Source organism: Physella acuta, unplaced genomic scaffold (assembly GCF_028476545.2).
Source record: "Physella acuta isolate Inbredline_101_S28 unplaced genomic scaffold, ASM2847654v3 ptg000473l, whole genome shotgun sequence".
NCBI classification, from domain to species: domain Eukaryota; kingdom Metazoa; phylum Mollusca; class Gastropoda; family Physidae; genus Physella; species Physella acuta.
In genome coordinates, this window is record NW_026731992.1 from 740,531 (window position 1) to 754,720 (window position 14,190).

General features: G+C 41.6%; 1 protein-coding gene across 1 annotated transcript; it reads left to right on the forward strand.

Moving 5' to 3' along the window:
• Positions 1 to 4,993: 4,993 nt before the first annotated feature.
• On the forward strand, positions 4,994 to 12,237 carry LOC131943954 (zinc finger C2HC domain-containing protein 1C). Its single transcript, XM_059304353.1, has 4 exons — positions 4,994 to 5,246; positions 6,401 to 7,068; positions 7,327 to 7,878; positions 10,742 to 12,237. Exons 1-4 carry the CDS (start codon positions 4,994 to 4,996, stop codon positions 10,994 to 10,996), a joined length of 1,728 nt encoding a protein of 575 aa, XP_059160336.1. The 3' UTR covers positions 10,997 to 12,237.
• The last annotated feature ends 1,953 nt before the right edge of the window (positions 12,238 to 14,190 follow it).

Below are 14,190 nucleotides of genomic sequence, written 5' to 3' on the forward strand. Positions count from 1 at the left end.
AGTGTTATGGGAACTTTTAAATGACTGTCTGTGGGGGCCAACTTGCTCATATGTGATGCGCTCAGGATGACACTGACGCCGGTTGTATTCAAGTAGTAACCTCATCCGCTCATGCAGTATCACGGGGCGCTAAATCACATATTTCCGTTAGGAGTCCCCACTCAAATATGTACAAATGTTAGGCCTATGACAGAAACCTTTGGGGGGCTGTACTCAACAGCTTCCCAGGTTTTCATGGCGATTGGGTGAATGATGCAGTAATGCATAATAATATTAGAGAGAAAAATGTTTTTCACATGTACAACTGTATGTGGCCAGGTCACGCGTTGGATAACCTTCTGATTTAGGGGAGGGGGGGGATTAACAAAAAGCCAGACCCTCACACACCCCCACCTCAATGACTATTAATAATGTTCAATTAATTCTAAACGTTCTAATTAATTTCTAAATAATTATATAAGAAATAATCTTACCTGCCCTGTTTTGTGAATTAGATTTGCCTAATACTATGAAAGTAAATTAATATGTGTTGACTAGATCTAGTGCTGTCTAGTGTCTGACAAAATGTGCTGAAGTGGTGAATCGTACGGTTAGGAAGTAGTTCATAAACGATACATTTATCTCCTCGATACTTGTGAGGTTGAGAAAGAGGGATGGGATAGGGGTCGGCTCGGGAAAAAAACTTGAAAGGGACAACAAAACGCCTTGATCTATGTACGTCAGCATCGCCCATTGTAAAACTTACTCAGGGGAGATAATTTGAAGTATAGGCCTTAAAAGTTTACTATATTTCTTGTAAAATCAAAAACAAGTAAACGTATATAAAACTGAAGTTTCTAGTATTATATTATTTTTTTTAAATTATTTGTACGATACAAGATAGTACAGGATACAAATTCAACCACTATCACAAACACATATTAACATTGAAAAATGTACAATGGATTTCGGGTCCCCTACCAATGCCGCGAATAAGCACCGCGCATCATGATAGTATTGAAAGCCCACTTCATATGTAGCGGCTTTTCGTGCTATGGACTTTGTTGTTTTTTTTTAAAAGAATTTTGCCGGCGACAGCGTGTGTTTGATTGTAGGGAAATAGAACTCGGCCTTGACGATGGTTAAAAAATACAACTATAAATAACTGTTTTAAATATGTAAAGAATTTGTCGACAATTTTTTAACCCCCTTTTTGGTCCCCATCCCCTGCCCCATCCACCACAGTATACTTTGGAAGATCGGTCAAACAGTTACGTGTCCTCTATTTAGCTATCAAAGGGAGGGGGGGGGGGGGCAACGAGTCAAAGAAGTCATTCAAAATTTGAAGAGTAATGTAATGGATTTTATCTTTTGCGGAAGAGCGTGGTACAGTACAGTAGTTCATAGACGGTTTGTTAATCTACGCATTACATCTTACTGTAAGAGTAAGGGTGTGGTGAGGGGTAGAGGTGAGGGGTAGGGGAGAGGAGAGAGTTGGGAAGGTTCATTGGAAGGGGACAAGAAAGTGTCGATAAACATCTACATCAATAGTGCCGACTTTATCCGGTCGTCTAGAAGACCAGGATAGTCGCCGACTCGCCGGTCGCCGCAACATTTCCCCAGCCCGATTTCAAAGCGTGCCGGCAAAGTCAAATTTCAAATGCTTCGCTGAAGGGAAATAACTTATACTTTTACAAGTTTATTGATACAGTTGTTAAAGTAAAAATGAACGCAATTATAAATGTATGAGATCGAAATAAATAATTATATTTTTTGTAGAATTCAGGCCAGTAGTTTAAACACATAATCATAGATATGTGTTTTAATAATGTAAACAATATAACAATGTTTTTACTTTCTCGTATATACGAAGTGTAGAGAAAGTCTTGTAATCGTGCACAAAAATCACATTAAATTTTACACTGTAGTTTGTGTAATGGATTTTATCTTTTGCGGAAGAGCGTGGTATAGTGACTGTAAAATAAAGATAATCGTACCGCAGCTAGTGTTTTTCTTTTACAAACCAAATATTAAGGCAAAAATTAAATTCAAAATTAAAAAAAAAAAAAATTGGTCAGCCGTGGGCCCCTAAACGGCCTCCCCCCCCCCCCCCCGCGCATTGCGGGGTCTGGCGGGACTGTAGTTCCGCCCCTGTTCATCAGGTAAATGAACAACTACTGACTAGTGTTTTTAACAAAATGTGCAGAAGTGGTCAGTTTACAGTTCATAGACGGTTCGTTAATCTATGCATTACATCTTATTGTAAGAGTAAGGGTGTGGTGAGGGGTAGAAGTGAGGGGTAGGGGGGAGGGGGGGGGAGAGAGTTGGGAAGGGAAGGGGACAAGAAAGCGCCGATAAACATCTACATCAATAGTGCCGACTTTTTCCGATCGTCTAGAAGACCAGGATAGTCGCCTCGCCGCAACATTTCCCCAGCCCGATTCCAAAGCGTACCGGCAGATGCTTCGTCTTTGAAGTTGTCTATATGTCTGGCGGTCTCTCGAGCTATAGTCAGTGCATTTTTCTCAAAGACGTTTGCCGACTATCGTGTTTGTTTGTAACTGTAGAAGAAAGATAACTCGACCTCCACCTAATTTATTTTTTTTTTTTTAATAATTTAGCCAGGATTTTTGGGCCCCCAATTGGTCTGGGCCCCCCCGCATTGCGGGGTCTGGCGGCACTGTAGTTCCGCCCCTGAGTTTCGGGGGTCATCCATAAAAAAAAAACGAAGTGTCTACTCGGAATAAGATTTTTCGGCAAAAGATAGTTCTGCGCATGCGCAGTGACCTATGGCTAGGGTTAGGGCTAGAATGAGTGTTAGGGGTAGGATTAGGGATAGGGTTAAAAAAAAAAATCACGTCTGTCGCTCAGAGGCGTAGCGACCCTTTTCTGCGCCCGGGGACAAACTTTTCGATTTGAACCCCCCCCCGCCCCCCGGCAAGATTTTGATATGCACCCCCGTCAACCTTTCAATTTATTTTTCCAACCCATTTTGGCGCCCCCTAAGGTCGGCGCCCGGGGACATATGTCCCCCCCCCCGCCCCACCCTCCTCGCTACGCTACTGCAGTGTCACTTATCTTCACAAAAAAACAGACCCCACATTCAAACATATGTTTTTTATCTTTTAAAAACACCGAAAACAACGATTTCGGACTATCCCTTCATATACTGACGTCACAGGTGACCTACTCAACTCTACTTCACCTGCCCAGTGTCCCGCCAAGTCTCAGACAACATGTTTTTATCGTTTAAAAAACCGATTCCAGCCGAGCATGTCTCTGACCACACTATCCCTTCATATGCTTTTTTATCTTTTAAAAACACCGAAAACAACGATTTCGGACTATCCCTTCATATACTGACGTCACAGGTGACCTACTCAACTCTACTTCACCTGCCCAGTGTCCCGCCAAGTCTCAGACAACATGTTTTTATCGTTTAAAAAACCGATTCCAGCCGAGCATGTCTCTGACCACACTATCCCTTCATATGCTTAGGACAAACAAACAGGTGAACTCTACTTCACCTGCCCTGTGCCCCGCGAGGTCCTGATAGTCAACCTTATCATTCACATATAGGCCTTAGGAAAAATAATTGAAAACATTGTTGTAAAAAGAAAATATATCATTTTACTATTACTACAGTCATTGTTCTAAACTTTTATATACAATGTTGTTAATTTACCCATGAATATATCAATAAATTAATTAACGGCTTTAAATTAGTTTGTAATTAACAGTGTGTTTAAGAAGGAACAATATTTACCACTCAAAATACCATTTCACAGCTCTACACATAATGAAGATTCTCCCCAATAACAAATCAGAAAAACAAACAAACAAAAAAATGAGTTATCAAACATCACTATTCAGTCAAAGTTAAGCCATTGTTCTAAAACTTTAAAACAAATGTGGTTTATCTACCTATGAATAAATCTATAAATTAATTAACGTCTTTAAATAAATGTGTGATTAACAGTCTGTCTGCAATAAAAAATTGTTCTCTACCTACATACTTTTTTACAGCCCCCCATATAGAGTAGTTTCCTTACAGTACCAAATCAGGCAAACAAATAAATATTCAAACATGTAAACAAAGTTGAGTTTTAGTAGTATATAGATAGAACAATCACTGCTTTAGTAGATCTTTAAAAAAAAACATTAGTCTATCAAGGTGCAAAAAATAAATTAAAAATTGTGTTGTTTTTTTATCGGATTTTCGGCGCCCTATATGAACTACCCCCCACCTCCCACCCAGCACAGGGGGTCGGGCGTCTTGGTAGTTCCGCTCCTGGCTCAAGCAGCCCCTGTGGTTGGACATGAGATCTATGACGTTTGTTGTTGAGGAAAACTGCTTTTGATACAATCACTCCTCGCACTATCTAGCAGCTCGAATGGTCTCTCCCATTAGGTAATCTCTCACACAACTCCCCCATTATTCACAAAAGGACCTGCCGTACACCTCTCTTTGACAGAGCAGCCCCTCCCTGGGCTTATTATGAAGTCGCTTTCAACTTGATTAAAGATAGACGTTCTATTGTTCCTAGTTATGACTGTCGTCCATCTGTCACATTGTATATATGAATGTCTTGTTTGTCATACAACAACACAAGTATTATGTCACTTCTGAGACTATTGTTATGACCCGGTCTTTTTACTTTTTCTATTGTTATGTTATGGCCAGACATGTTCAGACCCGGTCTTTTTACTGTTTCTATTGTTATGTTATGGCCAGACATGTTCAGACCCGGTCTTTTTACTGTTTCTATTGTTATGTTATGGCCAGACATGTTCAGACCCGGTCTTTTTACTGTTTCTATTGTTATGTTATGGCCAGACATGTTCAGACCCGGTCTTTTTACTGTTTCTATTGTTATGTTATGGCCAGACGTGTTCAGACCCGGTCTTTTTACTGTTTCTATTGTTATGTTATGGCCAGACATGTCCAGACCCGGTCTTTTTACTGTTTCTATTGTTATGTTATGGCCAGACGTGTTCAGACTTTGGCCCGGTGATGCTCAGTGGCCAGCAATACTTGATCCGTCCTCACCAAGTCGACCTCGCCACGATCGGCAGACATCAGACAATGCGGGGAGAACATCCGGCCTACGGAGGAGACGCGGCGGACCGGAAGCCGTCTAGACTGGAGCAGATGAGAGCAGACTACCAGAGGAAGTTGCTGAAAGAAAAGGAGGAGAAGATGATACAAGCATACGAGGACAACCAACGGAAAGCGATGGTCAGGATCACCAGAAATGGGAGTGCTGGTAAGGACTGGCTCATGTGGGTTTGTGGCTCATGTGGTGTTATGGCTCATGTGGGTTTGTGGCTCATGTGGGTTTGTGGCTCATGTGGTGTTGTGGCTCATGTGGTGTTGTCGCTCATGTGGTGTTGTGGCTCATGTGGTGTTGTGGCTCATGTGGGTTTGTGGCTCATGTAGGTTTGTGGCTCATGTGGTGTTGTGGCTCATGTGGTGTTGTGGCTCATGTAGGTTTGTGGCTCATGTAGGTTTGTGGCTCATGAGGGTTTGTGGCTCATGCGGTGTTGGGGCTCATGTGGTGTTGGGGCTCATGTGGTGTTGGGGCTCATGCGGTGTTGGGGTTCATGTGGTGTTGGGGCTCATGTGGTGTTGGGGCTCATGCGGTGTTGGGGTTCATGTGGTGTTGGGGCTCATGTGGTGTTGGGGCTCATGTGGTGTTGGGGCTCATGTGGTGTTGGGGCTCATGGCGAATTGCTGTCTGCACCGAGTGACATCATTCGGGGTGACCGGACGAAAATTCGTAAAATTCACAATGAAAGCAATAAGTTTTATCCAGTTAAAATAGCAAAATAATAGAGTGGGAGGGGATGACACAAAACCGTAAATGTAAAGGTATTTGAGGCGGGTGGGATGACATTCTCAATATTTTCATTTACCTTGTAGTGTGTTTTTTAAAATACTTTTTAAAAATTATTTTCTGATGCAATAAACAATCGTCCGATCACAACAAATAGGCTAGAAAACTAGGTCACGCATTTAAAAAATACTCAATCGGTAACAATCAAATGTCATCATAACGAAAGTTAAAGTAAATAAAATACCTTTTCAATCCTAGTGGCCCATGGGGCAGATAAAGTAGAGCTCACCTGTTTCAGTGACCACGGGATATAAAATGATAAAGTAGAGCTCACCTGTTTCAATGACCACGGGATATAAAATGATTGTGTGGTCAGCCGCCCTTACTTTCCCTAATATAGTCAGGTACGTTTCCGAGCTTGAAGGACACAGAGATGTTCTACCGGCACGGTTAGTACACGTATGCTCTACTATTCGACCGTGAGTCCTTTTATTGGTGCATTAATTTTTTTTTTTTAAGATCGCAGCAACGCGCTGCGGGTACGTTAGTTTGAACTCAACTAAATTGTATATTGGTTGCTTCAGGTGCAGGAAGTGACCTGGCGACTCCACACAGCGGCAAATCTGTTCGAGACTTCTTCAACGAACGAAGAAAGCTCGAGTCTAAGGGCGCCCCAGTCCCGCCTATCGACAACCATTATCGCCTAGTCAAGGGCGAAGCCGGCAAAAAACTGAGTGCCGGAAGAGATCGGTCCCAACCGCTCGCTCCACTCCACCGGCTAACTGATGAACAGACTGGCGGTGGGAAGTCGGGAATTCCCCTTCGTAAAGGTCAACACGGACAGGGCGACGAAAACCCTTTCAGCGCCAAACCCCGAATGGTGAAACACGCCCCTCTGCCCCCAACACACCCTCCCCCCACACAGACTGACAACAACAACAACGGGGGTAGGGTGGGCGCACGTCACCACAGCGCCAATAGACCAGCAGAACGCTTGCCATCTGGGGGGGAGCACAAACTCACGGACTTCCAAAAGTGGCAGCTCGAGCAGAACAAGACGAGAGAGAAGCGACTCCAGAAGATGAACAGCAAGAAACACGAGCTGGAGCCTGAGGAGCGCGGGTTCGGATCCCGGCCACCCACTGGCGACACGGAGAGGATCAAAGAGCTGGAGAAACAATTGCTAGACAAGATCGCACGGGAACAGGCAGCCTTGAGGAAACTTCAGATTGAGAGAGAAAGAGAAGAAGAGGTAAATAAAAGATGGACAGAGAAGAGGTAGAGGTAAATAAAAGAGGGACAGAGAAGAGGTAGAGGTAAATAAGAGGGACAGAGAAGAGGTAGAGGTAAAATAAAAGAGGGACAGAGAAGAGGAAGTGTTCCCACTCTGGCCCATGTTCCTTGTTCACTGTGTGTCTAGTGGTTCCCTGTGTTCCATAATCGCACCGTGTCCCATGTTCCTCCCCATTTTCTGTGTATGTGCGATGACATCCTTTTTTATGTTTTACAGGAGCGTAAAGAATTAGAGAGAAGGAAAAAGAGAGAAGAGGCAGAAAGAGCCAGACAGAAGAAACTCGAAGAGGCAGAGAGAGCCAGACAGAAGAAACTCGAAGAGGAGAAGCGTAAAGAGGAGGAGAAAGCACGCAGGCATGAAGAGGCAGCAAGAAAGAAACTAGTACCAGAAACGTATGAGGACAGTCAAGATGAGGAAGAACCGCCCCAAAGGACTCAATTGAAATCTTCAAAATACAGCACCCCGAAACAGCCAACCCCGTCACGGTCAAAGGTCAAGCTGGATGAGCACGAGGAAGAGCACGTGCCGTCATCTGACGCCAACTACTACCTGCAGGCTGCCACGTCGTCAGAGGCCACCGGCTTCGTAGGCAGCTTGGCCAAGTGTGCCGTCTGCGGTCGATCATTTGCACAGGAACGTCTTAGAAAACACCAAGACGCATGCGCAAAGGCAAATAAACCTAGGAAAGAATTTGATTCTTCTAAAAAGAGAGTGGAAGGGACCGAGCTAGCAAAATATGCTGGAAAATCGAGAAAACCCGAGCCACCGGTAGGTTTTCTACACATCTAATTTTTATTATTAGTTCGCAACATCTGTTTGTGGATACGTTTCAAATCTTGTAATTCAATTTTGACCCACTTCTAATACAGCGATTTAGTTCAAATTTTGCTAGATACGCTCCACTTCGATTACAATATAAGTCTATCTATTTTTTAATTAAATTAGATGTTTAATTAGTCATTAAAAATCAATCAAACGGTTTCGAAACTAAGGAAAGTTAACAAAATTAAATCACCCGATAGATTGTTATAACAGAAGGGGAGATAACTACTAGACGCGATCACCCTAACTTTCTGGTGAATTGTGGTTCACGACAATGTTTACAATCGTAGAGCCGATCGATCTTGAGAAGGCTATTAGGGGCAGGTAATGAGGTTTTTAAACGATTATATATATATATATATATATATATATATATATATATATATATATATATATATATATATATATATATATATATATATATATATATATATATATAATTCTCATCTTGGAGACGTTAGAAAACAAGCTGTAAGCGCGCCTTGCAGTCCCCTCTCTTCCTCTCTAGAAAGTCTCGTGAGCTGTGGTTCACGCTAAATGTTTACAATCATAGATCCGGGTTAAGTGACGGCTATTAGGGGCAGATAATGTAGTTTGAAACGATTTTAAACTTAGGGGAGTAGCTAAGAGGAGGCTGCTTTCACGGGGGGTGGGTGGAGGGGTTGGGGGAAAGGAGGGGGGGGGGGGGTTATCGTCCTTAACGACTTACTGATAGTGTTTTAAAGCAAATATTTTCAGTGACAGCAGTGGTACTGTCGAATTCACAAATTATGAATTACTGAAAAGTAGAAAATAAAACAACTAAATAGCGGCGTATGATACCCTGCGGGTCGGCTCGTGTGTATATATATATATATATATATATATATATATATATATATATATATATATATATATATATATATATATATATATATATATACACAATTCTCTTCATGGAGGGACCATGCGGGACACCACCACGTAAGCACGCCGACCCTCCCTCGCTCTCCAGGCATACTCAACAGACCATATCGCTACCACCCCCAACCCCACCAGTCTGGTGAGCTGTTTACAATCATAGAGCCGGGTCGAATTAGTGACGGCTATTAGGGGCTGATAATTTCGTTTTTAAACTATTTGAAACTAGAGAGAGGTAATAACAAGTTCTGCTTGATATTTTCATTGTCTTCTGTAAACTGTTGTCACGGATGACTGCTTTAACCGGGGGGGGGGGGGGGGGAAAGGGAGGATGAGGATAATCGTTGTTTACGAGCTACTGATAGTGTTTTAAAGCAAAATATTTTCATTCACAGCATTGGTAGTGTCGAATTCAAAAATTTTGAATTACTGGAAAATAGAAAATAAAACAACTAAATAGCGGCGTATGCTACGTCGCGAGTCAGCTCGTGGGCATGTAACAAGATTAAAAACAATTCTTTGCTTGATCAGCTTGCTTTTGTCTGTAAACTGTGATCACGGACAGTTACTTTCACGGGGCAGATAATCTTCTTTCGGATGTCGCGAGCTACTGATGGTGTTTTTTAGTCGTGTCGACTCCATAAATCATGAATCACTAAAAATTAGAAAATAAAATAAATATAAAAAAAAAAAACAACTTTTAAATGCACTGCATATAAGAAAATAAAGTATTTTACTTTCTTTTTTCGGTCACTCATGAGATCTTTTACATATTTTAGCGACACGAGCTTTTATTTAAGAAAGAAATCAGTTTTGTTTTCTTACTAGCCGTTCCAGCCAGGCCCTGCACTGGCCTCTGTGAAAAACCTATCTGTAAAGAACCGTGACTCGTGTGTTTTTTTAAACGACATATACCCGGCATACTGTCCGGGTTTAGGAAATATGTTACTTTTCCAATTAAATGTCATATGCAAATATGGGCGCATAACCTTAAACCTAACTTTAACTGTAAACTTAACCCTAACCACAACCAACCACAACAAAAACATAAACGCAAACAAGCGCAAACACGAAAGCAAACAAAACACAAACGTAAAAGTAACGAAAACATAAACATTAACACAAACGCAAACATAAAAGCAAACACAAACGCAAACACACTCGCAAACACAAATGCAAACATACAAAAACGCAAACGCAAAAAAAATGCAAACACAAAAGCAAACGCAAATGCGATAGCAAACACAAACACAAACAAAACACAAATGCTAGCGCAAACACAAGCATCAAAACAAACTTTTTTAAAAAGTGTTATTAATTTTTTTTTAATAAATTTTTTTTTGTAAATCACATGTATTTGGTACAAAGGGACGTAAACAGAAATTGAATTTTCGTAAATGGTATTACATTTATTTTAATTTTGATCTTTTCATGTTATTTCAATCAAAATGATAAGTTGAAAAATAAAAATTTAGTTTAAAAATTATCTTTATTGAATATTTTTAATAATCCATTTCGATTTTATTTTAAAAGTAAACATTAAGAATATTACACTATGGCGATCAAATCAAGTTTTTTTACTATATACATGTCTTCCATTGGTCAGCCAATTACAGAGCCACGGAGTCCATTTCAACTTTATATACTTGATTTTCAGTGAATTTAAAAGCTTGTTGCTATAAAGTTTTTACGTTTGTTTTATTATTTGTTAACCTTAATCCCACACAGCCACCCAGGCTGTTAACAACTGTCAATGGCAGTTGTAATTTTTAACAACTTTCATTAGCAATTGTACCTTGTAAGAACTAGAAAATGTGTAAGGGGTACATTGCTTATATGTAAGAGACGTTAGAGAACTTTCGATAGATGTAGAAGGCCAGACGTCATAAACGATTTCTTTTGTTTCCAGAAGAAAAAGTCCAACTGGAGAGCACACCACGAACAGTTCATCGAATCTCTACGCTATGCAAAGAAAGTAACACAGATTGAAAAAGAAGGAGGTGACTTACGAAGTTTAGCCCCTCCCCCCACAACCGTTGACCCAGATCTGGTCCCGTGTCCCCACTGTGGACGGACGTTCAACGAGACGGCGGCCGAGCGTCACATTCCACGCTGTCAGGCCCTCAAGACTCGACCAGCACCAAGCAACACGCGGAGAAAGTAACTTAGTCCACCACACATTCCACCACACTCCACCACACACTCCATCACACTCCACCACACACTCCACACACACTCCACACACACACACTCCACACACACACACACTCCACCACACACTCCACCACACTCTCCACATACACTCAACACACACTTCAACACACACACTACAACACTTACACTGCAAAAAATGCTGCAACAAACAGTGAAGTAAAAACAGCAAATCACGCCTAAAATCTACCACACAACAGTAAATCGCGCCTAAAATCTACCACACAACAGTAAATCGCGCCTAAAATCTACCACACAACAGCAAATCACGCCTAGAATCTACCACACAACAGCCAACCACACCTAGAATCTACCACTAAAACGTGAGACTGATACAAAACATGGGTAAGGCGAAACAGCTGATTTGAATGAGAAAATCGAATGTTTCTACTCTAGTTACTTTTGTAGTTTTGAAGTGTTTTATACATCTTGAGGCTTACAGTGACAATATCCGGGACGGGGTGACACCAAATGACATCTATATAGTATACTGTCCATGTTGGCGAAGTAGGTGACACCCAGAGTTCCTGCATCGGGTTTACTGGAATCTACTCAAGACTTTCCATTTTTAAAATGATTTGTTACACCACTTTCTATTGGTCACTGAACATGTTTCGTCTCTCGTCACTGGTCAGCTAGAGCCCAATACTCATACAACCGTTCACCTTAGCACTCGCATCTTTCACTCAGCCGTGGTACATGAGTGACTCATCCCTCAAGTCTTTGTCCGTCCCACTGACCCGTCCCACCAAACTGACCCGTCCCACAAACTGACCCGTCCCACAAACTGACCCGTCCCACAAACTGACCCGCCCCACCAAACTGACCCGTCCCACAAACTGACCCGTCCCACAAACTGACCCGTCCCACAAACTGACCCGTCCCACAAACTGACCCGTCCCACAAACTGACCCGCCCCACCAAACTGACCCTTCTCTCCAAACTGATCCGTCCCACAAACTGACCCGCCCCACCAAACTGACCCTTCTCTCCAAACTGACCCGTCCCACAAACTGACCCTTCTCTCCTAACTGACCCGTCCCACCAAACTGACCCCCGTCCCACCAAACCGACCCGGGAGCAGTACCTTGACCCAGCAAACGGGATTAAGATGATCCCCCTGGATTAGCCCTAGTCAAATCTGATTACTCCTCGCGTTTAACAGCTTGGCAATAAAGTTGATTTGAATTTCTAGCTTTCTCTTTCAATTTCTTTGTGACTGCAAGTTGTGTGACTGTGTGTGTGTGTGTGCAGGGGCGTAGCGAGGGGGGGGGGGGTGCGGACCGCACCGGGTGACACCATTTAGGGGGGTGACACCAAGGCAAAAAATAGCAAAATATATAGAGAAAAACTTGGGGGGGGGGTGCAAATCGAAAACTTGGAAGTTTGTCCCCGGGAAGGGTCGCAACGCCTCTGGGGGGGTGACACCATTAAGTGCCGCACCGGGTGACACCCGACCTCGCTACGCCACTGTGTGTGTGTGTGTGTAATCCGTGGGGAAAGAATACAAGTCATGAAAGAAATCCTTCGACAGAGAAATACAGGAGACTGAATTGACAATGGTGGAACTTAAAATTAAATAAACCGGGAGTGATCTCCCCTAAACTTTCTCGAATATTTTTATATAAAATAACAGGGGATGGGAACTCTGGCTATAGACATGATTTTTAATATAACACTACGGGGGATGGCAATTCGGGATATAGACTTCTAGACATGATTTTAAATCCATTTTAATTACTCAAATAGAATATAATCTCGTAAAAAAAGAAATGCACACCAAGTGAACGCTAAATAAAGATGTGCATAATAGTGCGCAATATTATTAATACTTTATAAATTTACATGCGTTTTTTTGAGAAATCGGAAATAGCGTAAATAAGTACTTCCAATCAACGGAAATTACTCAAAATTTGACACAAGGTAGAGAATTAGATCTTTTACATATCAAATTTCATTTATCTATTTGAAATAGTACTCAAGTTATAGGCTTTTGAAAAATTCAAAGTAGAAAAAGTACCACTTCCGGTTATCGGAAATCGCTCAAAAGTTGATACGGATCTACGATTTTGATAAAATACTTATATATGAAATTTCATCAACCTAGCTGTAACGGTACTCAAGTTATCGTGTTTACACACGGACACACACACACACACACACACACACACACACACACACACACAGAGAGAGAAACATACGGACAAGATTGCAAAATTATGTTTTTCCGTATCAGTGAGACAGTGGCGTAGGCAGGGGGGTTAGGGGGGTCATAACCCCCCCCCCCCCATAGACCCCTCGGTATATAGAAAAAGTATGAGGGGGGGTGCAAATCGAAAGTTTGAGGGGGGGGGAGTGCAAATTGAAAGTTTGAAGGGGGGGGGGTGCAAATCGAAAGTTTGTCCCCGGGTAAAAATTGGACCCCCCCCCCTTGAGACGATCCTGGCTACGCCACTGCAGTGAGAAGTAAAACGTCGAGATTTTCAAAAATCTCGATTTTTTTTTTGCACGATTACAAGACTTTCTCTATACTTCGTATATACGAGAAAGTAAAAATAAAAAATAAACCGGGAGTGATCTCCCCTAAACTTTCTCGAATATTCTTATATAACTCGGAATATAGTCTATAGACATGATTTTTAATTACTTAAACTTTTAAAAATAGATTAGAATCTCGTAGAAAAAAGAATTGCGCATAACGCGAACGCCAAAACAAAATGTGCATAATAGTGCGGAATATTATTAGTACTTGATAAATTTACATGCTTTTTTTTTTTTGAGAAATCGGAAATGGCGTAAATTAGTACTTCCGGTCAACGGAAATTACTCAAAATTTGATAGAAGGTAAATAATTAGATCTTTTACAGTATTACTTACATGAGAAATTTGATTTATCTATCTAATCTGAAATAGTACTCAAGTTTATAGGCTTTAGAAAAAGTACCACTTTCGCTTATCAGAAAACGCTCAAAAGTTGATACGGATCTACGATTTTGATAAAATACTTATAAATGAAATTTCATCAACCTAGCTGTAACGGTACTCAAGTTATCGTGTTTACACACACACACACACACACACACACACACACACACAAACACACACACACGCACAGACATACGGACAAGATTGCAAAATTATGTTTAT

Excerpts from the sequence above, each read along its gene's own strand:
- LOC131943954 (XM_059304353.1), top strand. The coding sequence starts at position 4,994 with ATGCTCAGTGGCCAGCAATACTTGATCCGTCCTCACCAAGTCGACCTC. Across the intron at positions 7,069-7,326 it reads AGAGAGAAAGAGAAGAAGAG|GAGCGTAAAGAATTAGAGAG; the intron begins GTAAATAAAAGA and ends TATGTTTTACAG. Across the intron at positions 7,879-10,741 it reads CGAGAAAACCCGAGCCACCG|AAGAAAAAGTCCAACTGGAG; the intron begins GTAGGTTTTCTA and ends TTTTGTTTCCAG.